Source organism: Copadichromis virginalis, linkage group LG18, assembly GCF_057382275.1.
Source record: "Copadichromis virginalis isolate Kocher_CV1m ecotype Utaka linkage group LG18, C_Virginalis_male_GT1.1, whole genome shotgun sequence".
Taxonomy (NCBI): Eukaryota; Metazoa; Chordata; class Actinopteri; order Cichliformes; family Cichlidae; genus Copadichromis; species Copadichromis virginalis.
Genome location: NC_140635.1, coordinates 13,272,788 through 13,300,411, shown reverse-complemented (window position 1 = coordinate 13,300,411; position 27,624 = coordinate 13,272,788). Strand labels below are relative to the sequence as shown.

General features: G+C 42.8%; 1 protein-coding gene across 11 annotated transcripts in view; it reads right to left on the bottom strand.

Annotated features, from left to right (window-relative positions):
• LOC146687412 (receptor-type tyrosine-protein phosphatase F) overlaps nt 1-27,624 on the bottom strand; it is a 158,067-nt gene that overhangs the window by 30,830 nt on the left and 99,613 nt on the right. For 3 of the 11 annotated variants that reach the window (XM_085438511.1, XM_085438516.1, XM_085438517.1), the window contains 12 exons: nt 26,516-26,785; nt 24,661-25,242; nt 24,229-24,362; nt 23,732-23,876; nt 18,159-18,464; nt 17,181-17,374; nt 9,227-9,344; nt 8,234-8,806; nt 7,368-7,468; nt 6,513-6,760; nt 5,221-5,299; nt 3,905-4,129 (listed from right to left, as the gene is read on the bottom strand). In XM_085438511.1, coding sequence (XP_085294637.1) covers nt 3,905-4,129; nt 5,221-5,299; nt 6,513-6,760; nt 7,368-7,468; nt 8,234-8,806; nt 9,227-9,344; nt 17,181-17,374; nt 18,159-18,464; nt 23,732-23,876; nt 24,229-24,362; nt 24,661-25,242; nt 26,516-26,785 — 2,975 coding nt within the window. Of the gene's footprint in view, nt 1-3,904; nt 4,130-5,220; nt 5,300-6,512; nt 6,761-7,367; nt 7,469-8,221; nt 8,807-9,226; nt 9,345-12,366; nt 12,394-17,180; nt 17,375-18,158; nt 18,465-23,731; nt 23,877-24,228; nt 24,363-24,660; nt 25,243-26,515; nt 26,786-27,624 lie in introns of all 11 variants that reach the window. The other 8 variants (XM_085438509.1, XM_085438515.1, XM_085438513.1 and 5 more) reach the window with 5 other exon arrangements.

The window sequence follows — 27,624 nt, the reverse complement described above, 5'->3', positions numbered from 1 at the left end:
GTATGGGCATGCAGTGTGTTTGGATATGCGCGACGTACACATGGAGTGAATACATTGATCATATTGTTACACTGCTGGGAAACACTGGAGCCTTGACGTTTATATGGATGGTATTTTGTCATGTATCACCCACCTAAATGTTGAAACAGAACAAGGCCAAAGAGTTTACCATGTTTATTTAAATTGCATAATTTTTCTTTTTGTCCACAGAGATGTAGCAGGATCTACATCTACAGGAGGGGCTACAGACGTGGGTAAAAACACAGAGAGATGAAGCTAAACACATTTTGCAGTGCAATCGCATTTAGAAAGTGAATTAGATGCTGAAAACAGATTTGATAAAAATTCTATTAAATGCCATCCCCACTAGAGAAGAGATAGAAGAAAATGACAAGTAGAAGAGAATAAACAATAAAAGAAATACTGTAGATAAAGATATATACAACTGTAAGAATTATCAGTGATGTATTTGGTTGCGTATGTGTGTGCGACTGTGTGCAAGAACTGCAAACAAAAGCGTGTATGTTTTTGTGTGAGCACACCTGGAACATCAGTTTTTCTGAGCCTTTTCACAAACTTCTCTAAGCCTGCACGAGTGAAGGTATTTGTTTTGGTCGCAGCCACTAGCGAAGAGTGTGTGTGTGTGTGTCTGTGAGAGAGAGACTATATTTGTCTGAGACAAAGTAAGAGAACAAGGGAGAGAGAGAGGGAGATAGTGGGTGATGTGAGATGGCAGAGAGAGGAGACAGAGGAAAAGGTGTTGTGGTAGTAGCAGTGTATCGAGTCTGCTATCTGGCCCGTGAGCTACACAGCTTCCGCAGTCAGCCACTGCTCCTCCATCCCCTGAGCACAGAATCCGCTATGCACAGCGCAGGCAAATTTGTTTCAACTCGCCGTTGACCCCGCGAGCTCCTCAACTCTCCAAAAGTGGCTTAAATAAGCTGCGGGGTGCGCGCCAAACAAACATACATGTATTACTCCTTTCTAACTGTCTGAATACCAAGCACTCAGATATCTGGAGGCATTGCTACAGGGGAATACCTCCAGGAGTGGATGGGACACAGTGCATTTGAATGGTGACTTTGCCTTTATTTAAACTCCACTCAGTGACTTGAATATGCTCATGTTCCCATCTTGTTTTCCTGTCATAATTCTCTTTTTAATATTATCTGTCAAAGCCTTTTAAATTATGAAAAAACAACCCCGTCCTCCATGCTGAGGGGATTGTGAGTTCATAGCACCGGCAGATTTAGTGCTACAATATCAATTCTTTTTGGGAACGCAGGAAATGCTTGGGTAGCATTGCAAATAGCAAAACACCCCATTATGATTTTTTTTTCTCTCTCCCAGAACATCTAATTTCCCTCAAAATAAAAGCGCACATTAAACACGAGCTCCTCCTCAAACATTCGTTCACTTCCTCTCATCTGGGCTTCACAGGCTGGACAGGACGCGAGACACAATTTTTGCTACCCTCTTTTCCTCTATCAAACGCCACCCCTACTCTGTCTCACATCACACAATATTTCATGCCTCCTCCCTCCCTCACTCTCTTCTCGCATTAAATGATACTGTTTATACACACCCAGCATCTATCATCCCATTTCACACCTCCCCCGGCTTGTTTATCCGCCTTGGGTGCTGGGGAGACATAAAGGCACCCTCTCTTCTTCTGCCCCTCTCTCTTCCTCGCTCTCTTCCCCCTTTGCCTTCCTTCTCTTCTTCCCTCCAACCACTGCTGGCTGCTTGTGGCCGTTGATATACGAGGGCTTATTAAATCCTGGCGGTCTTGTTTGATCTACACTGGGGGAGTTTGGGTGGTTGCGAGAAAGTGTGGTAAAGACACAAGTCATTTATTCCACTACTTGTTGTCTTATTCTCCTGGGTCTGGTGAAGATCCTGCTCGAGGCAGCTTCTGCTAACTGCTCGATCCTCCTGCATGCTTTACCTTCTGTACCCGTGTGTTTAGTAATAAACGCTCGAAAGCGGCGCGTTGGGGGTGACAAAAACAAACACTGCCGTGTTTCCCAAGGAGTGCAGTTAGGGGATTTGTGCAGAAATCAATGACTGCAGTAGCCACCTCACCATTCAGTATGCTTAAAAGCACACGTGAAGCCAGGATAGGAGAAATGAGAAAATCAAGGTGTTTACATGCTCTATAATAATCCTGTTAGTGTAGATGTTGTGCTTATTATAAGGAGCAGGCCAGCTATTGGATTTTTTTTATCCCTTATTGTATTTTTGAACCATGGATGGCATATTTTAAGTGAATTTGTGAGCTGTAGCCTGAAGTGGGGTTTTTTTCTGTCAGAGCATTTTGACAGTTCAGTTAGGGGACATGATATGTAGAAAAAACTGACTGCTTTCACGATCTGTATGCACACCTCTGAATGTTTTCACAAAAGCACCAACGTTCTGAAATGGTTGTCAGCTTATTTTGATTTAGCTTCAAAATGTGAGTTTTAGCCATCCACACTCGAATACTCATTTTAGGGCCAAGAATGCACTGCCACGTCTAATGATCTCTCCTTTAATCTTTGTCACGGCAGCACTTTCTCTGTCTAAAGTCTTTGTCATGTGGCGCCGTAAAATGTTTTTTTTAGAAAACCATTTGTGTTTGTACATCAGAAGTACACTGCAGCATTACTATTCATGTTTGCTTTAATCTGCTATCCTAATTCAGGAAATTAAGTGTCCTATTTACATACATTTTAGGAAATGAGTTTGCTGCAGAAAGCTGAAGTGAAGGTAAACACACTGGCTGACTCACAGAGTGAGTGAATCTGATTGATCCAAGTGATTAAGTTTAAAAGCAGGTGGGTACGACGCAGTTTAAGGAGGGCAAGTGCACAGAAAGAGAGAAATCTTGAGCGCTGCTGATCCAGCATGGTGTATTTTGCAGGTACGGTGAGAGTGTTGTGCAGTGATGGGATTTAAGCATCTGCTTTGAAGTAAAGTATACCGTGGTTGCCCGCTATAGCCTCCCCTGCATGTCCCTCCTCTTTCCTGAGTGAAAGAGTAGGGGATTACTGGAGTAGGGTAGTGGTGGTGGGGGGCTTTAGGGACATGTAAAGCAGCATTTCAAGGGAATCAGGCCTGCTTTACAGACTCCCGAGACCCTGAGACCAGGCCCTCATCTCCCTCTTAACTTCAGCTGCTCTAATCAATCTTCTCTGCTCTCTTCATGGTAGAGAAATGTGGAGAGGGTGAGAGAAGCAGAGAGAGGGTAAAGGAAAAAAGCTCAGAGGAGGGAGTGAAGAGAAAGAAATAGGTGAAAAGTCTGGGATTGGGTTTCGGACTTGGAGCGTTCGCTCTCTTCCATTTAAAAAAAATAAAATAAAATCACTCAGGGCACAGCTACTGAATATACATGTCCCGGGTAGCGGTGAAGCTCCGAGCAATCACAGTCGCTCATTCTTTCTGCTGTGAAGTTTACTCCAGACCGTCCCACGGAGAACTGGGCCTCCATGTTGGAGCTGTTTGACGAGTGCATTGGGGCCTGGCTGAGAAAGCCGAGAGTCTAGTATTAGCATTGTAAAGAGATGTGCGCAGGGCCCTGCTGCTGCCGAAATGGCAAAGCTGGATCTCTGATGTCATTGTTAAGTGATAAGGGAGTTATCCGGACAAGCTACAATGACTTTTAGAGGCAGCAGTATTAAAGGATAATTGGCAATAAAAACAAAAACAATTAGACTTCCCACTGCTATTTTGGAACGCTTTGAGGAGCAGAGTGATTAGAGTTTGAGGATGGGTGATAAACTTAAATAATCTGTCCGAGAAAAGAAAAATTAACATGTACCAAAATACAGAAAAGCTTCAGTGTTTAAAAAACAAACGCAAGTTCTTTACTAAAAAGCAAAATGAAGAAGCAACTTACGCCATCAAGGCTGGATGTTTTACTTACATACTGAGCAGTGCTGTCAGTCCCTTCAGATTGAAGTTCAGCCAAGACAAAGCAGAGATACTGCTGTGAGCTCGTCAGGGGCTTGTTGAAGAATTCGTCGTACCTTTTCTCATCACCCAGCATAAAGGTGGTTGGAAGTGACGCAAGCTTGGCAGCAATGTAAGGCTTGGTGGAATCCAAGTGACGTCGGTGTCTTATGACAGAACTTCTACTTGATTTGAGCAGCTGGGGTAGAAAAAGAGAGATTTCTCAATAATACACAACTTTGGCTCTTTGGTCAAAAATCTCTCTTCCATATACACAATGGCATCCAACTTCTCTAAATTTCATCAACTCCTCCTAAAGTCTAAAAAAAGCTTTTGCGCTGGCACTAGACATCCAGGTTTGGTTGTTAGCATGCCTCCAAATAAGAGATAATGATTGTGCACAGCTAAAATGGCCTTTGCACAGCAATATAACTGCAAACAATGCAGCCAATCTACGAAGTGAGCAATTAGCACTTGCTCTAGCACACAAACTCAGCATGACTGCCAGCCCGGTTAATAAATGAGCAGGCACATACAGCACTGCGGCATTGTGTTTTCAGCAGCATTTTGTTTTCTGTCAGTGATGTCTCATGCACTGCTCCAGATGTAGCTTTATTAAATCATTATGTCGGAGGGAGGAGACAATGGCCTGCTCGGTGTTTAATGACTCAGGGAGTCCCATCTCTCTCCCTCTCAGTCTCTTCTGTTATTTCTACAGGGAGCTTGAACAATAGTGATTCAGACCAACGAGCCTCGCAGTTTACTTAAAAATTATGCTATTAATATTTAGGCATGTCATTTAGCTTAAATTCCCTCATGGACAAGGAAGACCTTTATTCAATGGAATAATAAGGCAGTCATAAATCTTTGTCCTCATTTGAATAACTCATGTAAAACTTTGTCTACAGGCGGCAAAGCCTGACTATAAACAATTTAAAGAAAAATATAGAGGTAGAGCAGTAATTCTTTTGACTACAATTGTGAAAATGACCACACAGTTTGATTGCCTAACATCTACAACAATACAAATAATTAAACAAAGACCAAACTATTTTATGTACACACAAATTGCTATATTCAACAAATGGGCAGTGTCTGCAGACCTGGCATTCACTCAGGACACTCCCCACCTAGCTGAGTGAGTCATTGTTTAAAATCTCTTTCTTCTGGCGCCCAGGAGGGTAAAGCTAATTAGTTTCCACTCGTCACTTTCTACCCAGTTGGACCAGAGAGTGCTATTTGGGACCCTGACCTGGCACATTAGCCAATCAGACATGGGCTGGCACTCACCTCATCCATGTCCATCTCGTCTGGATTCTTCCACTTGCGTGTCACCGGGGACATGGGCACCACAACGATGTAGTACCACCTGCCATGAAAAATAAAGCTTGTGTTAAGAAAGACCGGCCGATGCACGTACACACTGAGAACAAAGTGGGCCAAGTGCATTAATAGCACAGTCAAAACAAGGAGGCGTACTTTGACGGTGATCCTTGTTGGGCTGAATTCAAAATTTAAGTAAAACACATGTGGTTCCGACCAAGGTCGAACACCAGCAGATTGGCAATGCATTCGCCAATTAATTGCTAATCACTAAGAACATCTGCCATGTAGACTGGAACAAACACAATCCCAGTGAGGGGAGCCTTCAGCTAGCATAGATCCCCATAGGATTCCTTAGGTTAATAGAAGCAGCTATGTGACTACTCGTGTGTGTTCTCCTACTTTCAATAAGAAGACCAAAATAGAAGGAAAAGAAAGACATTAGTAAGACATTTAAGACTTTACAGTCAAGCTAAGAGGCTAGGTGATGAATAAAGGAGAATGCTTTGGAGAATGCATTAGGTTATATATGTTTCGTCTCTGCCCCGACTCTGTCTCGGGTACAAGTTTCGCCCCCGATGCAGCATTTGACTACTTGTAAAATCAGGTGCTGCTGACAGCAAAAACAGCTGCTTCTCTCCAGACCTCAACTCTGTGATTCAACAGTCACTCAAGTCTAGTAGTGGGAGAAGAGACGTATAACAAGACTCCTCACCCCCTCCCTCTTACCTACACACCCCCTCAACCCTCCCATCCCCAATCACAGGCACTCCGTGGCTGTCAATCTGTGCTGGACCTTGGCCAGCCCTGACAGCCCTGTAATCTTTTTTACCAATCAACCCCGTGTACTCCCCCTTTACACAGACGTGTCGCTATGTGTGTGCGTTCGAAGGAAAAGGGTCAGGTGCAGTTCTCCTCTTAACAATTTGCGTCAAAAGATAACACAGCTCGACCTGATGTTAAGTCTCAATTATCATCAGCTGCCGTGTCACAAAAATGGCTCAGAGTAAAAGTTGCAATCCTAAGTTCTCGAATAGTTTTAGTAGCGATCAGACACACGTGTCGCATTAGGTCCCAAATTTACAGTTTCGTGGCTGTAAATTTTTGTATTAACATCAATTTTAAAATGATAAATGTATAACTTATATGCATCACAATCTGTGTACATAAAAAGCAAAACCTGTTTGTTACTCCTGACTAATAACAATCATTTTCTAGCCCAGAGCAAGCCTGTGTGGTTAGTCCCTATCAGTACGTACTTGACACGAGTGGTGGTCTGGATCTTTGGCAGGGTGATGTTCATCTTGCCACCTTGAGCATGATGTGTCCTGGGCTTGGTCTGGATCAGGTCAGGGGCAGTGCGGATGGACACCTGCTGCTGAAGACCTCCGGCAATGTTGCCCCTGCTTGTCAGTACAAAGGAGTAGTCTGTGTCTGGCTGCAGCTGCGTGATCAGCTTCCTCTTCAGGTTTCCCATCACTTCCACGCTTTGCTGGTTATACAAGATCTGTAAGCGGGGGGAAAACTTGGGAGTTGTGATTTACGGCAGCACAGATATACAGCCTGAATATCGTTTGCTCACACGCACCACTCTCTCTTCCCTCTCAAACGCACACACGTGGAAAAAAAAGAAAAAGAAAAGAAAAGCAAAAACAGTATGGTCCTAAGGGAGATGCCCATCTTATCTGACACCTCATCTCAAGTGCTTCAAGCGTCGCACTCGCCCACTGGCGCATATCCAATGTTCTTTTACACCTTAAATTGTCTTTGCTCCCCTATCATTTGGGTGGGAATTGATATATCACTTTGACAGATTATTACACCTCATAAACGAGCATGAATTGGGATTTTCATAGTTTTTGTGCAAATACAAAAAGTGACTCAATCATATTGTGATAAGTGTCAGCACCTAATATTGCTTTTTCATATTACAAATGGCTGTACAGCATGTCAGAACATGTTATTGAAGTAGAATAAGAGTTGTTGTTTTTTTTTAATCCAGCGTTTTTTAATTTAAATTGTACTGCAAGTATTTTGTCTGTGCAAACTCAGTTCATATTCAATCTTTTTTGCACCTCGTGTCAGCAATGGCCGTCTACCTGGCTGGTACTTACCTTAAAAGGTGCTTGGGGTTTGTAGTTTGGTGGCAAATCCCAGGTGAGCAAGACGGACGTTTTCATGACAGCTTTGACACCAAAGTTCAGGGTGGGGAAAGCTAGGATGAGGAAAATCCACTCATTAATACCTCAAGTAAGACATCTTGTACACCACAAAAAGTAATCTCTGTGCATAATTTCATTTCACACTACTATAAAGCAGCACACGAGCAAGTCGCCCCTTCAGTAAACAACGCGAACATATTCTGCTGTAATTCCTTATGACCAAACCTGAAAAGCCACAGGAGTGTTCAGAGAACATTAACAATCGCATTCACGCTTGATTACAGATCATACAAAAATAGACTCCATTTCCCTGAGCCTGTCCCATTTATTGCCGCCCATTCACAAGACACACTCAACAGGCCGAGATCACTGTGATTACCAAGAAATGCATATGACATGAGGAGTGGCAACATGTGTCTTAAAACAGGCATCATGCATGGTTATAAATAAGAAATCTTTCATTTATAAGATTATAAAATGCATGAGAAGCTACATGCTGGGTAACATTTAGATTTGTGTGTAATGGGAGGGAGGACGAGGAGGCATGGTAATGTGACTGTAGCGTGTAATGAGATTAGTACTCTATAAATCAATAAACACAGTCATGTACTACAGTATGCTGAGTGGAAGATGGGAAAGACACAGCACCGATAAAGTTTAAAACAGAAGCGAGTGACATGTGTTTATGGTGAGCAATGACATGACTGTGCGTCTAAGAGTGCCAATGTTTATGCAAGCACGTCATTATGTTTTCATATTAAATATCTCTGAAGTGTTTATGTATAAATGTTAGTCAGATGTCCTACCACTTATCCTACCATTCGACATGGTCCTGCTCTGGATGCTGGGGCTGAGGGGTCCGCCGCCCTTACTGGTGAATGCCTGCACCCGGATGTCGTAAGTGGTGTCAGGTTTAAGGTCCTGGATAGTCATGTGTGTTTCGGTGGTGCGGTTGGTGCTGTTTGTCTGACTGTTGATGTCCCTGTATACCACCAAGTAATGTGTGATCTTGCCATTCCTTTCCGCTAGCGGCGGGGGCTTCCAGGTCAGCTGGGTGCTGGACTGCGTCAGGCCCGTAACTTGGAGGTTGGACGGGAAGCCTGAGGGCACGTCTTCGGGTGTGCTGATCTCCTTAACGTGAGGTTCGCCGATGCCTGCACGGTTACGCGCGCTGAGGCGGAAGACGTAGGTGGCGCCTTTGTGCAGGCCAGTGACAGTATGGTGGTCGTCAGTCTTTCTCATCTCGCGCGAGGTGTAGGTGTCCTCATCGGTGCGCTTGTACTGCAGCTGGTAGCCCATCAGCTCCCCCACCATATCCTTGGGGGGCTGCCATTGGAGCAGTGCTGTGTTGCCCATGGTGGTACTAATCATCATACTGGGTTTGCCTGGCACTGGTTGAAGTAGAGATTTAAATAGGAAAAAATTACTTGCACTTTAATTGCTTTATAAGTCAAAGACATATTTTTCAATTCACATCAAATTTGTGGCACTTAATGAGTAAAAACCTGTATTCTATCTAAAGGCCACAAGATGGCGATAGTTGTGATTGTGACGTCTATGGAAAAGACTTGACCTCTGTAAACACTTGGCTGCTCTTAGTCACTCGTTTTGGGTCGTACTGAACAAAATACATTTTGTAATCTTTGGTCGTACCATGTTTCAACAAGTTTGATTTTCTTTGGTATTTTTCAGTCGTTCATTGTCAATCACAAATCATTAGCCAAAGTCATTACTCAATGAGCAAATGATTTCCAAAGCAAGACTCCACACTAACAGACTCACATGAAAACCCCACTAACACTGATTCTGACCTGCTCCAGTTGTGGTGATGACTTTAGCTTTGCTACGAGCACCATCTCCCTTCAGGGTGTATGCTGCTACAGTTACAGAGTAGGTGGTTTCAGACTGCAGCCCACCAATTATGGCCTCCTGTAAAAGTGAAAAAGAAAAAAAAAAAATCACAAGGTCAGATGTTAACAGGCGTCAGTGAGCCTGAGCGAAACCTCTCCAACCACCCTCTCACACAAGCTCCGATCCCCTGACAAACACACAGCACCAAAGGAAACCGCAGTAAGATTAACCCCCCTTCTCCAACCACGTGTGGGTTCTTGAGCAATTAGCCTAAAAACAAAATATGTCAAACTTTTAATAGAGAAAGAAGGCACACAAACAGGCCCAGGAACTTTTCTTGGTACTGAAAAGCTCCTGTACCTAACTGTAAGGAACACGCTGAACCCATTAACTAACAAACCAACTAAATTAATCAGAACATCACCCGTGTGTCAGTTTTCATGCCTGCTGCATGGATAAGCATGAGATAATACCCAGAGGAGCTTAAGTTCATCGCTAAACAGACTATTAAAACCCACAAAATAGTACACCGACTGTGGGACTGCTGTTAAAACTCTTTGAAAATAATCCTTCAGATAAATAAACATCAGGGTGATTAAAAATTACTTTTTTTTTTAAGAATAAGATTATTGGTACTTATTCTCCTCTGGCTGATTGCCCAAACAGTCTCTGCACAAAAACACAGACACACTACGGTGAATGAACAAATGAGTAACTCAGCAGTCAGGAATGAACAGACAGAAAAACAACTGAGGTAACACACTGTTACGGCTAACCTGCTGCAGTGCTGGCACTCACTTTACCACACTGCATCAGTCTGAACAAAAACACACCCACACGCTGGAATTAAATACTCTGAGCTTGAACAAAGCCCATATCCAAACAAACAAACAGAAACACACACACAGGAATACACATACTAATATACATAAATGAAGGATACACACAGTATACATGCACATAAAATGTGCACATCAGCACGCACACATTGGTACACACACACACGCACAACAACTTAATGCCTTCGGCTTGAGCGCACATGCAGGAGTTGTCCGGTTCTGACTGGAGCCGCTGAGAGGACGAACACACAGATGCCTACGAGCCTTCCTGCCGGAACTTCTCACAAACTTCTCAGACGCTTGGAATATTATACAGCCTTGCCCTAACGCGGTTTCTCCAACTAATGAAGTTTTAATTTCCTAACCATAGAAGAACATTAAACAGTCTACATAACCCAGCGCTGTTTGACGGTGGTTTTTACTGCCTCTCTCTTTAAGGGACATTTGGTGCTCCCCTGCTAACCTTTAAGAGGGATGGGGGGGAAAATGCTAAATTACTGTATCATAAAGCCATTTTAACTTTATGGAGGAAGTCTCATTACTTTAATCATGCAAAATGGCTTTAACAATCTCAGCAGTGGCAGCTGCACAGATCGGTCCTCTCTTCATTCTGACAAGGTTGATTCAGTTCTAGCAACACTTTTAAAACTCAGCAGAAAATAGAAAAACCCAGGCTTCAAAGTTCCCTTTAGAGCAAATGCTTAGAACAGCACCAAAGGGCATTATAGAGATTAACAAGTCGACTAGTTATAGAAGTGGATTCTTCTCTTCAAGACTCTCAACACCACTATCCTCACTAGAGTGGAAAAATACCAAGAGAAAAATGGGCTGCGCTGTTAAAACAAATCCCTTCAGATAACTTTTTGCTCAAGATTAATATTTAATGTCCTCTATATGCATCTTTTGCTTTTTAACGCCAGCCAAAATTTCCCGAAAGCTAAAAAAAACCTCCCTGAGAACAAAGCCATGGGTCAGTAACGCAGGCTTATGTTTTCAGTGTTGACATCTGCCTCGTACTCTATTAGCTACCAAGCACAAAGTCTGCTGTGGCCTAAACATGGCTGCTGAAAGATGTGTGAACAGATGTCCTCCTCTGACAGCGTGTAGCTCGCTGTCTGTCAGGTGTTAATCAACGCATTAAGCGGAGAGGGAGAGGAGGCGAGCCCGACTCATGCCATGTGGGTGTAGCTTGAGGAATCCGTGTGCCGTGCAGCCAGGTTTCCGTTTAACTTGGTGCTAATAGCAAATAAATACGACAGCGTGCGCACTTCCCACTGGCTCGTATACGAAACTAACTGAAATAATATATAAACAGATGAAGGAAGAACAAAAAGAGATCAGCCTCAGCCTCTACAGGTGGTTACTGATTCATTAAGTTTTCCATTTGAAATGTCGGCAGGTGAAAAAAAGGAGTGAAAATATCCCAAATGAATTCTTTTTTTGGACTTTATAAAAGCTGAAAACCTTTTTCTTAACATATCTTTGCCCTTGTTTATACACTGAAAATAGGATCCGTTAGTCTGGCAGACTTCTACTGAATTTTTTGACTGGCTACAGTAAGTGGCTCTGCATTTATGCCAGTGCAATATGACGTCTAGGGGGTAATAAGCCATAACAAAGAGCTGCTTGACAGCCACGTAGCAGCGAGCTGCAAACCAGGCACGTGAAAAGAACATGAAAGGCTGGTGGCAATTTCGGAGATGTGTGGAGCTGATAAAAGTCACAGCTCCTCCCCTCAAATAGACATGTCATCTGAAACAGCGGGGAAGACAGCAGGTTAGGCGAGGCCGATTAATGTCGGTATCACACGGGGATAGTGACACAAAGCCTTTGATTACACTGTACTCTCAATGGGGGAAGATGCTTCATGCGCTCTGTACAGAATTGCCTCAGTTCACCTGCAACTGCCCAGCTGTTTCTACAAGGTTCTTTCTTCTGGTAAAATAAGCCTGCATCAGATCTTGCTTTGAAGTTGTAGGAGCTCTTAGACTAAATCACACTAACTCTCTCTCTCACACACACAAACACACGCGCGCAAACACAAACACACAAAAGAAAACATTTGGACACACGTTTCGTGCTGCGGTTATGATCTTTCCTGAGGGTTCACACAGAGTAGATTAAAGTCACACACCTTGCACAGAAATTAACACACATCCACACACAACTCATAATCCAAACACACAAGCACCCCCAAACTGCAAAAAGGAAAAGAGCTTGCCCTGCAAGAGAACCCAGCAGCACACATGTGGGTTACTCACATGCTCGGTGGATTCCTCAATATTCCACTGATGGAGAGAAGACACAGGACACAGGGTGGGGAGAGAAATGAGTCAGAAACAACACAACAGCCATGGAAAAAAAGCGCTCGTCTTTTTTTCGCCGACAGATGAATGTAGGTGTCAGCAGAGTCGTGTGGTGGAACAAAACAGTGGGATAGAGTGTGATGGAAGAGAAGGAGTAAAAAAAAGACAAGTTGAGTGGCATACAACAAATTGCGTAACCATAATTGTAATTTTTTTTTTATTGTTTAAATGCACTGCCTTGTTTTTGGTTTGCCTATGAATCCAACAAAAAGCCCCCCTCTTGCTCAATCAGGAGACTTCTATTCGCTATGATGACTATTACACTTTGGATAAGAACTGTAAACTCTGCACAGTCCGTGAAGCATTTCCTTTTTTCTTACAGAAATTGAGGGAAGGCCTTTTATTCATTATATTTCAATATGTATTCAAAATGTTCTCCTTGCTCGCTGTGCCTGGCCAAGTGATTCCTGGGGGAAGTGAAAGCCCATTTCGTGCCGCGGGGCTCCGTCAGTGCCGAGCATGAAATCCTATTACCAGTGCTGCTATGCTAGCCCTGTGACATCAAACCCCATCGATGCAGAACGCCACCGCTGGCGTTTACCAGCAACGTGCTCCACAGTTCAGTTCCTGCAGAGGGGTTCACTGATGGGTGGCCCGGCTGACAAGGGGCAGGAGAGATGACACTGTTGACACTGATGAGGGACAAAGTGGAGAACAGAAAAAGGGGGTGGGAGTGCGGGTGAGGACGGTGGAGTGGGGGAAAAAAATGTTATCATTAGGGTGCACGAGTATTGTCACAGCTGCTTGTACCACAGAGGCGAACACTCAAAGGGGAGAAGCAATTGACGTGGCTGGGACAAAAATCAATATTTAACCACCAAGAATTACTGTGAATGGGCCGGTGCCCCCAAATGTATTACATAATATTAACTCCAGTGGCGTTGTACTTGCTAACACTTGTGTCCATTAACTATACAAACAAGACCAACTTAATGTCATGCGTTGTCAAACACTGAGAAAACACACGAAGAGCTTCTTCATCTGCCCAGCATCAACACTTTGCAGGATCATTTTATTAACATGACCAGAGTTTAACCGGGCAGGAGTCTGCAAAAAATACAAATACTTGGAAGTAAAGCCGGTCCTCCTGATCACCCATCACTCCCTCCTTGCTATTCTAGACTTTCACAAACAAAAGGAGCAAGCCTCACACGCTGCTGATTTATTGTGCGGTGGGGAGACTGTGTTCATCATCCTCTATTGACTGTTGGCATATGAAAAGACAAAAGACCCAACTTTTCCTCCTCCCTGTGGATGGTCTTTATTACCAAGCAGTTAAGTGAAGTATGAGCAAGGCCTCTGTAAGGTCTCAGTTGTGACTGGTTGAGGCACACGGCACATCAAAAACTGCTGCCTCATGCTCCCCAGACATAACGGGGCACTAAAGAGTACCATTAAAGAACAGCTGCTGCTTAACTCCATGAATAACAGTTTGCAATGTTCCTAATTGCTTAATTTGTTTACTGTCAACTTCACTCAGTATGTCAACAGAGCAAGCAACACATTAAGGTTCGCAAGAGTTCCTATCTCATCTTGGGCTTAATTCCTTCCTATCGGAACTGCTTTTGCTTCTTTCTTTCTTTTTTGTTGCTTAAATCCATGGGAGAATTATAAATTATCCTCCATTTATATTTCAAATGCCAACGCAAGCTGAAAACACATCATTGCTGATAAGCGTCGTTTGTTGAAACGGAGCGGTATAATTTGCAGGCGGGTGAATGCAAATGTGATGACATGGGCTGAGATGTGTGGCTATAAAAATGGGAACGAGGGGGGAACGAGTGATGTGGAAGAGAAGGAGCTGTCATGATTGATGGAGTGAAACGGGCTGAGGTGCTTCTTTCTCTTTTTTTCCTCCCCCCGATTCCCATTCAACTCCAATCTGAGGCGGCGAAGGCCGTAGAGGCAGTGAAGCATTGCCTCGCTCACACAAACTACAAAAACGCATGAGTGGTCAAACAAAATGAACCTGGAAAGTAGTGCTGAATAAAGGCAAACTTGTGCAGAAATGTATGAAATCACAGACAGCGGCTAATGGCTTCAAACTCAATCACAGCACTTTCTGCACACTTTTATGGATGTGTATATGAAATACACTGCCACAGAGGTTGCCGCAAGTGCACCGTGATGGAGCAGACCGTGTGGTGTGGGAGCTGCCAACTCAGGTCCAGGCCACTTTTCCAACAGAAGTATTTGCAAAGGGGTCGATAACATCACACTGTTAACATGGCCTCTGGTTTAAATTTAGCAGGGAAATGAGGGCGCTGTGTGGGCTCCTGCTTGAAAAGAAAAGAGGCGCTTAAACCGCCCACGCACAGCCGAGCTCTCCTAGCTCTCCTCCCAGTATTTCAGCTAACCCTGAGAGAGGGCGAAAAGGAGAGGAGCCAGAAACACAGAGACAAAGAGAAGGGGAAAGGTGATAGCCATTTTGACAGGATCTGCAATTCAATCAGTCTGCTTAGAATCGTGATTGAAGGTGAGGCTCAGGTATGATGTGAGAGCCCTGGAAAATTTGGATTTTTCTTTTCCTCTTGGCAAGCTTACTGTGAATCCAATTCAGGTAAAAAGGGTGGATGTGGAACCGATTTCACAACACATTAGGGAAATTCATGAGAGAAACACTATGGGATGTGCCAGGATAGAAGGATATTGCTTTTTTCCCGTTTTATTCATCATCAATTACAGGTGTGCGTATGAGGGATTTGCATGTCTCTAGGATGACTCATGAACTCCTCTCGACCAGCTGGAACACCTACTACAAGGTCGGTCTAACAAGTGATCGTGTTTGCGCATGTTATCTTTGCTAGATTTTTTTTTCTAGTTGTTGTGATGCGTGAATGGAAAGATGTGTGACAAAGAAGGGATTGTTCTAAAACCAGTTGGGCGAACAAGGATAAGGGACCGTTGGCTGACTGTGTGGTCTTTAATGACGTCTGGGCAGGTCCTTGCAGGTTGGTTACTCAGTGCTGTCTCAGAAAACAATCTGTTGAGATGACTCAATCAAGGGTAACCAACCTGCACGCAAGCCTCTGGTAATTACTCAATCAGCTTTTTAAGCAGCGAGAGTGCAAAAGGAGGTCACGGCAGAAAAGGAAGCAAACCGAAGGGAAGGAGAAGAGGAAAATAATAGAAGGTGTGAGAAGAAATTTAGCCGTCTGCCAGGGAGGGGACAGTCTGTTTGAGAGGTGTCCTGGACACTAGACTGGAACATGAGAGCTATCCTGGGCGCCAAATTACAGTGCGTCTTTGTGTTTATTGTGTGAACATGGCACAAATGAGACATGGCAGGGAGAATTGTTTGCATAACAAGTAGGGTCATGTTTAGTTCAGTTTTTCCACAATGCAAAACAAAATCACGCCGAACATGTCGACGTGGAGAAAACACTTACAGGAAGACAAGCAGCCACCATGTTTTCTCCCTTTCCAGATCAAGCGATGCTGTCCTGTCTGTCAAGCACTCTTGTAGACAGTCTGATAACAATGAACTGTCAGTAGCAGCTGCCAAACACTACTGCTGTAAAATAAAGGCTGACTGTGCTCGGGAGTCAAGGCAGTTCTCTTCGTCCAGGTGAAGACATCGACGGGCTGTACTGCATCAGTCAATCACTTGCTGTGGAGACTTGTGTGAGTTTGACAGCCACATATAAATGATTTAAGATGTTTTTCTGTTTTTTTTTTTTTTTTTAAATCACAGAATATGTCATTACACAACTGGAATCCACAAGCTCCTACTTATCATCTCTTGGGATGTAACACACTGATTCATCACATTGTGACTTTAACAGTGTTTCCACTTGTGTAATGATGAGACACAGGACAGCAAACGAGGGTTAATAACTCTTCTGAAAGGGCAAGGCAGTTTGCACTGCTTGGGAACTGAACCAGCAACTTGTTGGTCTGCCACAGCTGCCATTTATCAGCAAACAGAGCTCAGATAATATATATATATGTGGGTGGTTTTCTTGTGGCCAGAGAGCACTTTCTTGTTCAAATTAGATGCTTTTGTGGAAGACCACTGAGGGCGGGAGTGAATGCGTGCTCGTGCAAATGTTACTCCCGGCAAACAATCAGAAGGAGGTTCTTAAGCTGGTCTCTCCTCTCTCAAACACAGAGAGAAAAAAAAGCAGTACGAGTGCGGTTTTAAGATATTCATGAATCTCTGAATCCCTCTTAAGGATTACAATCTCTCATCCATCTCATGGCGTTGCACAGCTTTGGGCCATTCCAAGCAGCTTGCATTAATGCGTAAAGGACGGTGTCAGGAAAATAGCTCTAATTTATAAACATGGTAACAAGGCAGTGCATATGTATTACTGCTAAAACCGCAAAGAGAGGTGCATTGATTCCACTAAGCCACGTCCTGATGTAACACATAAAATATTTAATAGCTATTACTGCAGAATTAAAGTGGATCTTATTAGGACAGCTAATCTAAAGCTGTAGGAGCAGGGTACCAATTTAGAGTCAAATGTCACATGTGGAGATAGATAACAAAAAAGAAAAGAGGGGAGGATGGAAACTCCAGTTGACAAGATAGAAAATTCCATGTGTGTCACCCAGTATGGGGGAAATGAAGTGTGAACTCAGACAATGGAAGAGAATAGGGAGGCAGTGGGGAATGAAAATAATGGTAAATGAGCATAAAACAGATATAGACAGTGAGGAAGAAGAGCAGAAAGACCAGGCAAGAGTAAAACATCATGCAGTACCTGGGCCTCTGGCAAAAAAACATCCATGATGTTAGGCTGGCCTCGCGGTTCTCCGTTTTCGAGCCGGGAGAAGACGACCTGGTAGCCTCGGATTTGGCCGTGCTGCTTCCCCTGCAGGGGTGGCTTCCAGGTGACTCTGATAGCTGTGGAATTTATGGCCTCAACCTCCACTTTCCTCGGGGGTGCTCCCGGCACTGAAAATCAGACAAGGAGGAAGGGCAGATTAAAAGAGTAAGACAGAAACACAGACAGATGGAGGGACAGTGGAAAGGATGAGAAGAGAGCAAAGAGAAAGAGACGAGGTCGTGACTTATCTTATTTTACTTCGTTTTGTAATGACAATCCAAAACAAATTCTGGGGTGCTGTGTATAATGAAGTGATACATGTACTGACCATGAATTAATAATTTCTAGTCACTTTAGACCTTCTAAGACTACTGCGTCCCAAAAACATCCCTTGTGGGACAGCATGTGGTCTAGCAATGTCTGTAATGCTCTTAATTCCAGAATGAAATAAGCTGTGTTGCAGCAAACTTCAAACACATTAATTATAGTCGACACTCTCTTAGGAGAAGCCGCCCTCTATCACACTGCAAACAAAACGAGTGAGAAAAAGGGGAAAGAGAGACAGAGTGAAAAAGCGGGAGATTTGGTCCACTTTCATTCCTCAGAACAGTAAAAGAAGACAAGAAGCCAGTGAAACCAGAGTGGTGGAGAACTGAGGCCTGGGAGTGATCAGTCTTAACCCACAAAAAGTGCAATGGCCATAGACAACAAGCTGGGAAGAGGAGGAAACAAAGAAAAGGTGACCCCTGCTGTCACGACCACCACCTCATTATCTCAAAATTCATCAGCAGGACGAAGGAAATTATGGTGTAACATCTGAAGAGGGTGAAAGACAATCGTCAAAGGCTGCCGCAAGCAACAGAGAGGAAAACAGTTTGAGAGCACTCTGCTTCAAGGGAAGTATCAACCTACCATCCTCTTTGGTTCTCATCCTCACTGGGGCACTCTCAGGACCTGGGCCCACATCAGTGTGTGCCCTCACCCACACTTGATACTCAGTCCACTTCTCCAGGCCCTCCAGCACATGGCTGGTAGCGTCTGCACCGATCCCAGTGACCTCGTGCTTGTCCGTGTCCTCTCCAGCCAGGGCCTGGTAGCTGACTGTGTAACGCACTATGGCACCATGGCGGCTAGCGGCAGGTGGTGCCACCCAACTCACCTTGAGGCTGGTGGAGCTCAGGCTGACCAGTTGTACGTCCTGAGGAGGGGCGGACGGGGCTGTAGGGGGAGGGGAGCAAAACCACACGAAGGAAGGGCACGGATCAAGCAAACAAAAAATAAAGTACAGCACAAGCAAAAAAAATAAGGGAAAATCTATGGAAGCTTTTTGTATAACAGTCAATATCAAAATTTGAAATGTCATATTCAGAATCACAAGATATTTTTTATATTTCAAATTTGTCATTATACTGTATGAATACAGCACAGCTCTATTCATACCGGGGACCTCGTGCGATGAAAATTTACCCTTCGCTGTCTGTTTCCTGTGGCCCATTTACACATGATAAATATTCTGTTTTTAACTTGAATGTACTAAAATCTGAGGTCAGCATGTGTGTTTCTGTTTCATCATCCTTTGAGATTTCCCTGAGCAGGAGCCCTCCATGAATGGGTCTTCACGCTGTGTAGAGATGTAAGCCTTAATGAAAACACTGGCAGGTAATTCGCAGTGGGATTTTTTTTACTTTGATTGGTAATTGATTGGTAATTTATTTCAACATGTGAACAATATACAAGTACATTTAGAAAAGAAATGAGAGAAAAAAAATATACTATACAAATTACATACAAAAAAACATTCTGATTAATTTACATGTTGAAAGGGAGTGGGAAGAAGTATACACTTATTTAATCCCACCCCTGTCCCATAAATTATCAGTGAATATTTAGTCAGCTTCCTTACTGATATAATTTGTAATAAAAATAGTGAACAGATTTCTGATATACTATATACTATAATATCACATCATGAATTTTTTGTTTGTTTGTTTTTAAATAGAGACATTCACTTAATTTAAATATTTTCCTTTTCTTTATAGATCGAGAAGATCATATTTTTATAACTCTTTTTGAACAGTTTTATGTTTGGACATTGCTTTAATTCCATATTCAGTTTGTTCCATAGTTTCACTCCACGAACAGAAACACAAAAGCCTTTTCTTGTAGTACGTACCTTCATTGTTTTGAAGTTACAAAAACCCCTTAAATTATAACTTCCTTCTTTCAAAAAAAACATACTCTGAATATTACCTGGCAGTTCTTTATTTTTTGCTTTGAATAGAATTTGTGCTGTTTGGAATTTCACTATATCGTCAATTTTCAATATTTCAGACTGCAAAAATAGTGAGTTTGTATGTTCCCTATAACCTGCATTGTGGATGATTCGAATTGCTTTCTTTTGAAGAGTAAAAAGTGAATGTAATGTGGTTTTATAGTTATTGCCCCAGACCTCTGCACAATAGCTTAAGTATGGTGAAACCAGTGAACAGTAGAGAATATGAAGTGATGTTCTGTCGAATACCTGTTTTGCCTTGTTTAGTACTGCAATGCTTCGTGATACTTTGGAATGAATATATCTTACGTGAGCTCTCCAGTTAAGTTTTTCATCTATTATTACCCCCAGAAATTTATTTTCACTGACTCTTTCAATATCAACACCATTTATTTGAATCTTTGCATTTGTATTTAAACTACTATTTCCAAATAACATAAGTTTAGATTTATTCAAATTTAATGATAATTTGTTTTTATCAAGCCAGAACTTCACTTTACTTATTTCATTAGTCATATCCTCCAATAAATTCTGCAGATCATCACCAGAGCAAAAAATGTTTACATATTCACATGAGATTAAGATCATGTGACACCTCCACAATTACTCCGAACTGCTAGAGGTCCACAGTTTACGGCAGTCCCGTGTAAATATGGGTCATGTAAATAAAATCAGGTTAGAGATGAAGACTGAAATTGCTTTTTTTTCCCCCCCTTTGTGCAGATGTTAATTAAGAAATTCAAATCTTTGTGAACATAGGCACTGAATTTGATATATGGTATAGCTTGTTGCTTTGTCCCAGCTCCCTTTTATTCTTATGTCTCCCCTTAACTCCCAGTTGGTCACAGCAGATGGCTGCAACTCTCTAACCTGGTTCTGTCGGAAGTTTTTTCCTCTCACACGGGAGTTTATCCTTCCCACTGTCGCCATGTGCTTTGTTCTGATTTTCTCTCTTACGTCTCTTACACCTTGAGGTACTTTATACTGATGTAGTGATTTGGCACTCTATACAGAAAACTGAACTCAAAATCGTCTATGTTCATGTTAAAGTACTAATGTACACACTTATGTATTTGCCCTGCAATTAAACAAGCTAGTTTAATGTAAGAATGTAAAAAGTATAACAGGATTTGCACACCACACATTTGTATAAATTGTAACCAAACTGCTGTTTTTCCAAAGTAGTAAAGGCTCATTTAGAGTCCCTTTGTGCATGGGAAATATATTTATCAATATATCATTACACGTCTGAATATGAAATTTAAATTTTTTAAATTGTGACTACAAAAAGCTTCCATACTGCACAGGATGCTGCCTCCAGACTGAGAGATTGGATGCAAAAACACATTAGCGGACCGTTGCTGAAGCTGTGTTTGGCACTGCATTTATGCAAGAGGCCATGAGAGTGCAGGGTGAGGTGAACAGAATATAAAGTACACCAAAATTCTACAGGGCAACGTTTTTATAAAACCGTAATTTGTCCCTTACTGCCCTCTGTGTCCCCTCTTGCAGGAAACAGAGGGAGAAACAAACTGCCACAGATTTGTAAGTGGTAAACAAGTGCCTGATAGTGTTGACTGGTGTTTGCACATTCATGCAGAAGCTCTGGGCCTGATTGCGGCACTTGGCTGTAGCTGAGCTACACTACATATTTAGTTATAGATAAAGCTATAATTTTATAATCAATAACCGTTAGAAACATTACAGGCACTGTCCACGTCTGGTTCATACTCACTGCCAAGAAAGAATCACAGCAGGAACGTACCAGTCCACCTCACCCTGTAATGCCTTATAATGTAATGGGAAAATGGAGTCTGATAACATTCCTCAAATAAATAGTTATTGCATAAAATTTAATTATGAACAACAGCTTCAGCTTAAATACAAAAAGCTCTCAGGTCAGGAGGTAAAAATAGAAAACTAATGACATACAAAATGAAGAACAAAAAGGGAAACTGAAAAGAAATGATTGCATTCAGACACTTCATGCAACTAGCTAAATCTAGAATTTCTTTATTCTGCGAAAAACAACCTTCAAATCAAAAGAGAATAAAATGAACCATGAAAATTCAAAGCAAGATGTTTCCGTAAATGCATGCCTGTGAAATGTATTCTTTAATAAGCAGAGAAATGAACAGTGAGCTCAAATATTATTCCAATAAACTAATGCCCGAATATAAAACTCCACCTTTACAAAACAGCACTTGACAAAAGAGGAGTGAGTCTCACCAGGTGGCCCCTGATCCACCAGAGAGTAGACAGAAAACCACGAAAACTTGACAACACCACATGTATTAAAAAATTAAAAAGCTACACACTGACTCAAAACAGTGCTGACGATTCTCAGAAGAGATTGCAGTGGTAAAATTGGACGGGGCAAGGACACCACCACAAGAAAATGCCTCAGAGTGAAAAAAAAAAAACAGGGAACCAAAGAATGGACTTAAGAAGGAGATGCAATTATTGAAATGACAGAGCCCAAAACCCCGTCTCTATGACATTATTACGACCCCGTTTCTGTCAAATGTGAGAAAAATAGAGACACATGAAATGTTGAAACTGGTTCCTTGTTACTTTGGCTCTGTATGCCACCACAACAGAAATGGATGACGTCACATCCATTTTTATACAGCGAGCTCTTCCTCCATGAGCTGATTTTTAGTATTATTAATGCATCTTAGTGTTTGATGTGTTGAACCCACTGCAGTGTTCCTACCACCTTTTTTACTAGTAGAGCAATGCACAGCAAAAATATTTAAAAACAAAAACATGAATAGAGCTCAATACTGTTCATTTCTCTGAGTCTTCAAAAAAAATGATACTAAATATTTAAATGGAGCACTAGAAAATGTCACACTTTCCCACCGCCTGCTTGCCTCAGAACCTTCCCAAAGCTGTTGCTTATTTCATGCACACGATCCTACCAGCGCCTGAAATCCAAATTATTTCCGCCAAATTCTGTGTCTACTGACAGCAGAAGGCACAAGGACCATCAGCACTCATGGTCTCTGCTTACAGTCATGTGCAGCTGACAGAGGTTAGGTTTTCATTTATTTTCTCTGTTCTATGGGAGAAATTTAACTGCATATAGTACATATACTGCAACGTCACAGGGGTCCTGTGACAGGAGTATTACTGTTCATCTGATTTTTAATTTTTTTTTACATTTTTCTTGAAATTTTTGATGATCTGTGTCTGTTTGTATGTATAACGTACAGAAAATCTAAATCTGATTCTTACTTCATTGTCCCACTTTCCCCTCCTGCTGCAGCACTGCTTGACAGGCAGGTTTATGTGGCAGATACGAGTAAACGTTAGTGTTTGACACCTGATAATTGTTCATTTACACCAGTGTTCACATTCACTATTTATGTTAATTTTTTGATCAGCCTTAATCTTGAACCTTTGATCATTTTCCATCGTTAAACGTATCAGCCTTATATCCACTCTGTAAGCTGGCGTCGGTACTGCGCTAAAGAGCTTTTGTGAAGGAACAAACTCGTGATGTAACACCTTTGTAAAACTCTGTGCCTTTTGTTCCAAATCCAGCAGAGTGATAAATCTCCTCTCTAGTCGTCTGTAGCGCATCAGTCAGTTTTAGGAGTCACTTTCTCAGGAGTTAAACTTTTATTCACATAATCGCTACAATTAAAAGTGACATTTTTTCTGTTCTCAGTTTTATGTGTGAGGCACACACGCACCGTGGGACAAGCACCGTGCCACATCAGCACAAAAATGAAATAAATAAATAAGAAAGAATCAGTCAGCTGGCAGAGAGTGACATTTTGAGTGCTGGCACTGTAAAAGCACATAATGATATGAGACAAAACAACAGCACAGCTCGCAAATGTGGGAACCAGACACATTAAACGTACCTTTGACACAGGGCCTGCCCTCAGATAGATGGACATGAGGGTTAGTGTTGGTGACAGAGGGGGGGTGGTGGAAGCATGAAGCTGACCGGGATAGCTGCACTGTCAGCATTTTATGTGGCGCTGAAATTGACTTGACATTCAAGTTGCCCACGCTCTTTGATTTAAGCGCTATAAAACTCTACTTTTGTCTCACTCGCTCAGTCACTCGCTCACACTGAACAGAACAACCTAAACCTGCAGCAGCCGGCTGAGGGTGGCTCTGAAATCACTGGTTAGTGAATAAAAAGTGGGAAGAAAGAGGACAGGGACAGCTTCAAGACAGACGAATGTGTACTTACTGGACTGGGCAGTGCGGGCCTCGATGGGCTGGGTGTAGACACCCAAACCCATTTCAGAACGGGCGGCCAGGGAGAAATAGTACAAAGTGTCTGGCTTTAAGTTCTCTACAGCATAGGAGCCTGCAGGGTTGAAGGTCACGTGAATCTGGAGGGTGTAACAGCGGAAGGAAAAATGTCAGAAGAACTCATCAGAAGCAAAGACATTCACACAAACCTACTCACGGATTGAGCTGTTTTGCTTTAACAAACTGGAGTTACTCTGCCACTGAAGAGCACAAGTTGCTGTCTCTTATTGATACATGCGTTCATATTTGAGAATACGGTCAAATTTGAGAGCCATGTGATTCAAAAACAATTTGCCCTCAACTGGTCCAGTTGAATGAAAGGACAAAAAAGAAACTCTACATCATCAACGGCAACATTCATATATCTGCAGACTCCCTACAGATATAAGAAAAGACTGACAGATAGATGCACGCATAGATTTTTATTCTAACCTTATTGTCTGAGCCAGCTTCCCAGTACTGCAGCTCATACTTGGTGATGGGGTCCTGTACGGGCCACAGCCACGTCAATACAATGCGCGTGTCCAGCTCGGCTTCAGCCTCAAAGCTGGATGGCTGGGCAGGGACTGGTAAAGAGTAGGTGAGAGGGCGAATGTTAAAGAACAAAAAGAATCAAAGAGAGGATGTTACTAAAGCTCCTGCAAAGATCACCTCCATAACTTTTACTGCGTGGCAGATGAACCTGTGCACAAATCACCTAAAGAGCAGTTTCCCAGACACTCAGTATGCATAATGAACACAAAAGCAAGAAAAACTACAGAGCTTCAACTCATTGTATATGCTTAATCACACCTTTAACCTTGTATGTGCATGAATAGAGATGTTAAAAACACTGAAATCCAGACACAGTGGTTGGTTGCTCACCTCCCTGCTGGGTCTTGACTTGCAGGATGTCAGATGGTGGCCCATCACCAACAGAGGTGAAACCCAGCACTCTGAGGCTATAGGTGATATCGGGAGTCAGTCCTGAGATGGTAGTTAGGCTGCTATCGTCTGTGTTGTGTTTATGCCAGGCGCTGAGTGGCGCTGTCATGTCAGAGCTGTAGTAGACTCTGTAGCCCCTGATTTGCCCATTGGGTTCCTCGGGTGGCTCCCATTGAACTAACATTGTGCTGGCGCTCAACATCCGCGCTTGGACGTGTAGAGGCGGTGAGGAGGGGGCCTGTTCACCTGTGCGTGTCTCCACAAGGTCGCTGGGAGGCCCGTGGCCAATGTTATTAACAGCCATGACACGAAACTCATATTCAGAGTACGGACTAAGCCCGCCGATGCTGTAACGGTTGGTAGCCACACCTTCAACTTCCTGGAAGCCATTGTCGGAGGATTTGGCTCTGTACTGGATCATGTAGTAGGACACAGGTTCTGGGTTTCCAGACTCCCATAAGAGAGTCACACTGGTAGCTGTGGTTTCAGTCACCCTGAGCGAGGTGGGGGGTTTTGGTAAGGCTGAGGAGGGAGAAGCAAAATATTAGCTTTAAAGAACTGAAATGAATTACTTAAAAAAACAAAACAATTCTTGTTACCTTGTGGGGAAAATACATGGTGCAGTGCTACATTAGGTAACTCCTAGAAAATAGCTGTGTTTCGTGGCCTAATTTTTATAACAGTCACCACCAATATTCCCCAAAATAAAGGAAATAGACTGAAGTCATTTAGTCCAGCCTGTCCATCTCTCAAAACACAAGCAAACTGTTCTGTGGTGACAAATGCAAACAAAACAAATGGTCTGCATCATAGCTTCCTTAAAGGAGTTGGCCTGGATTGCCGCGGTCCCTCTAATGACTGTGGCATTTTGTGTATTGACCAGTAGACTGGAAAGTAAATCAATGCAGACAAAAACTGATAAGGCTGCAACAAGTAAACAACACAGTCACAATGTTGTAAACACAAAGACGGTTGGGGGCGCATTCATGTCGACAGATAGATACCGAAAAAGGACAGGAAAAAAGTCTGCTTCGAACTAAAGGAAAGACGCAAAAGTGAAAATGGCCGACCTTCGGGTTGAACTGTAGACGGATGAAGTGCTTTGACGGGGGTGAGTGATGGAATGAAAAGACACAAAGTGAAGAGGAAGACAGAGTGAAACAGAAAGGTGTTTCAGTTGACACAGCAGAGGTTAGAAACATGAAACAGAGATCCAACGTAATGCACCAGGGAGAGAAACTCGCTTTTAAAACGTACTTAATATTTTTTTTACTGTTTGTACACACTCAAAGTAACAAAGTGTGGAGTCTTTGAATACTTATTTGATCATTTTAGACTCAAGCTTAGCATCCCAGTTATTATAACAGTGTGATACTGTCAATTTCATCTCATTACCCCACCCCACTTCTACACAGGGGATGCTAGATATGCTCCAGTGCCTTTGTAAAAGTCTTCATTAAGTGACCTGAATTGATTAGCATTCCTCCTAGACACACAAATATAGCAACATAAGGACACTTTGGTGAAAGAAAAGTTGTGCATTGTGCAAAGTTGTGCTGCATTTTTACAAAAAATGACCTGAGAATGCAGAGAGAAACATAGATTATTGTATTGGCTTCAGTGCTGCAAAAAACAAGACTAAAAGCCATCAACTTTTATTTCTCAGTATCAACAAAGGGTCCTCGACAAATAAACCTTGGATTGAGCACATTCAGAGGCATGTAGATGTGGCTTATTAAGTGCCATGCAACCTCAGAAATAAACGGGCACTAACTGGTCTGAAAACAGCGCTCACCTTTGACAGTAACCTGAGCAGTGGCTTCAATCATGCCCAGAGAAGAAATGGCCACGCATGTGTAGTTAGTCGATTTGCGAATGTTAGTGACCTCCAGCACATTGCGTCCCAGTGGCATGTCTTCTTCCTTGGTTAACTCCTCGTCAGGCGTGGTCCACTTGACGTAGGGCATCGGTGAGCCCACTGCCACGCACGTCAGGTTGACGCTGCCGCCCGGCATCACTTCCTGATTGGTGGGTGGAATTGAGAATCTGGGTGGGACTCTTCGCACTATGGCAATGGAGAGAAGAAGAAAGCGACAGGAGTCAATAGGTAGGAGATGTAAGGTGAGTATTATTCTTTTTGTTAGTGAGAATGATCGTGCTCTATACAACACCACAAGGCTAAAAGCTAACTGAGAAAAGCTAACAGAATGCAGGGTGATCGCTTTTGTCCAAATGTGCAGGCGAGCACAATGGGAATAATAGGACTGTCACAAAATGCCTCTGGAAATTCAGAAGAAATCTTTGAGGGGGTGTTTTATCCTCTTGCCTACAAAAGGGAATATAATCAAAATAGTCTCCAGCAAAAACTGGGCTATGTCTGGCCCTCTTTTGTTAGAGTGTCAAGCAGTGGCGAGAGTTGCATCATTGAGAAACCCTGTGGAGATGCTATTGTTTGATTTCTCCTCTCGCTGCCTCTCCGGCTCCTTATGCTCAGCCCGTCTTTCTCTCGCTCTCTCTCGCTCCCTCTCTTTGTGCGGTTCTGATATGCAGATAGGCTGACATTAAAAAGGGGTTCCCATGGAGACAAGAAGGGCCCGTTGACGTCGCTAGGGACAAGGCAAACACCAGTGCAGAGGCGCCATGCAATACTGAAAAGCTAGCCTAGAATAAACAGGCAACCAGGATTTACATATGACTTGTTTTCTATTTAAATGAAGATGCGCGAGAATGCATCCCATTTTAAACATTTTAGATCTTTTTTTGGTAACTTTTGGCAACTACAACAAAGTTTTTCACTTCACATGAATGCCTGACAGCGCTACGTGAGCATCCATCAGTGTCAGACCTGTTACATTTATGACATGCAAGAATATCAATATAGTGCGTGCTAAGAGTAAGGAGGGA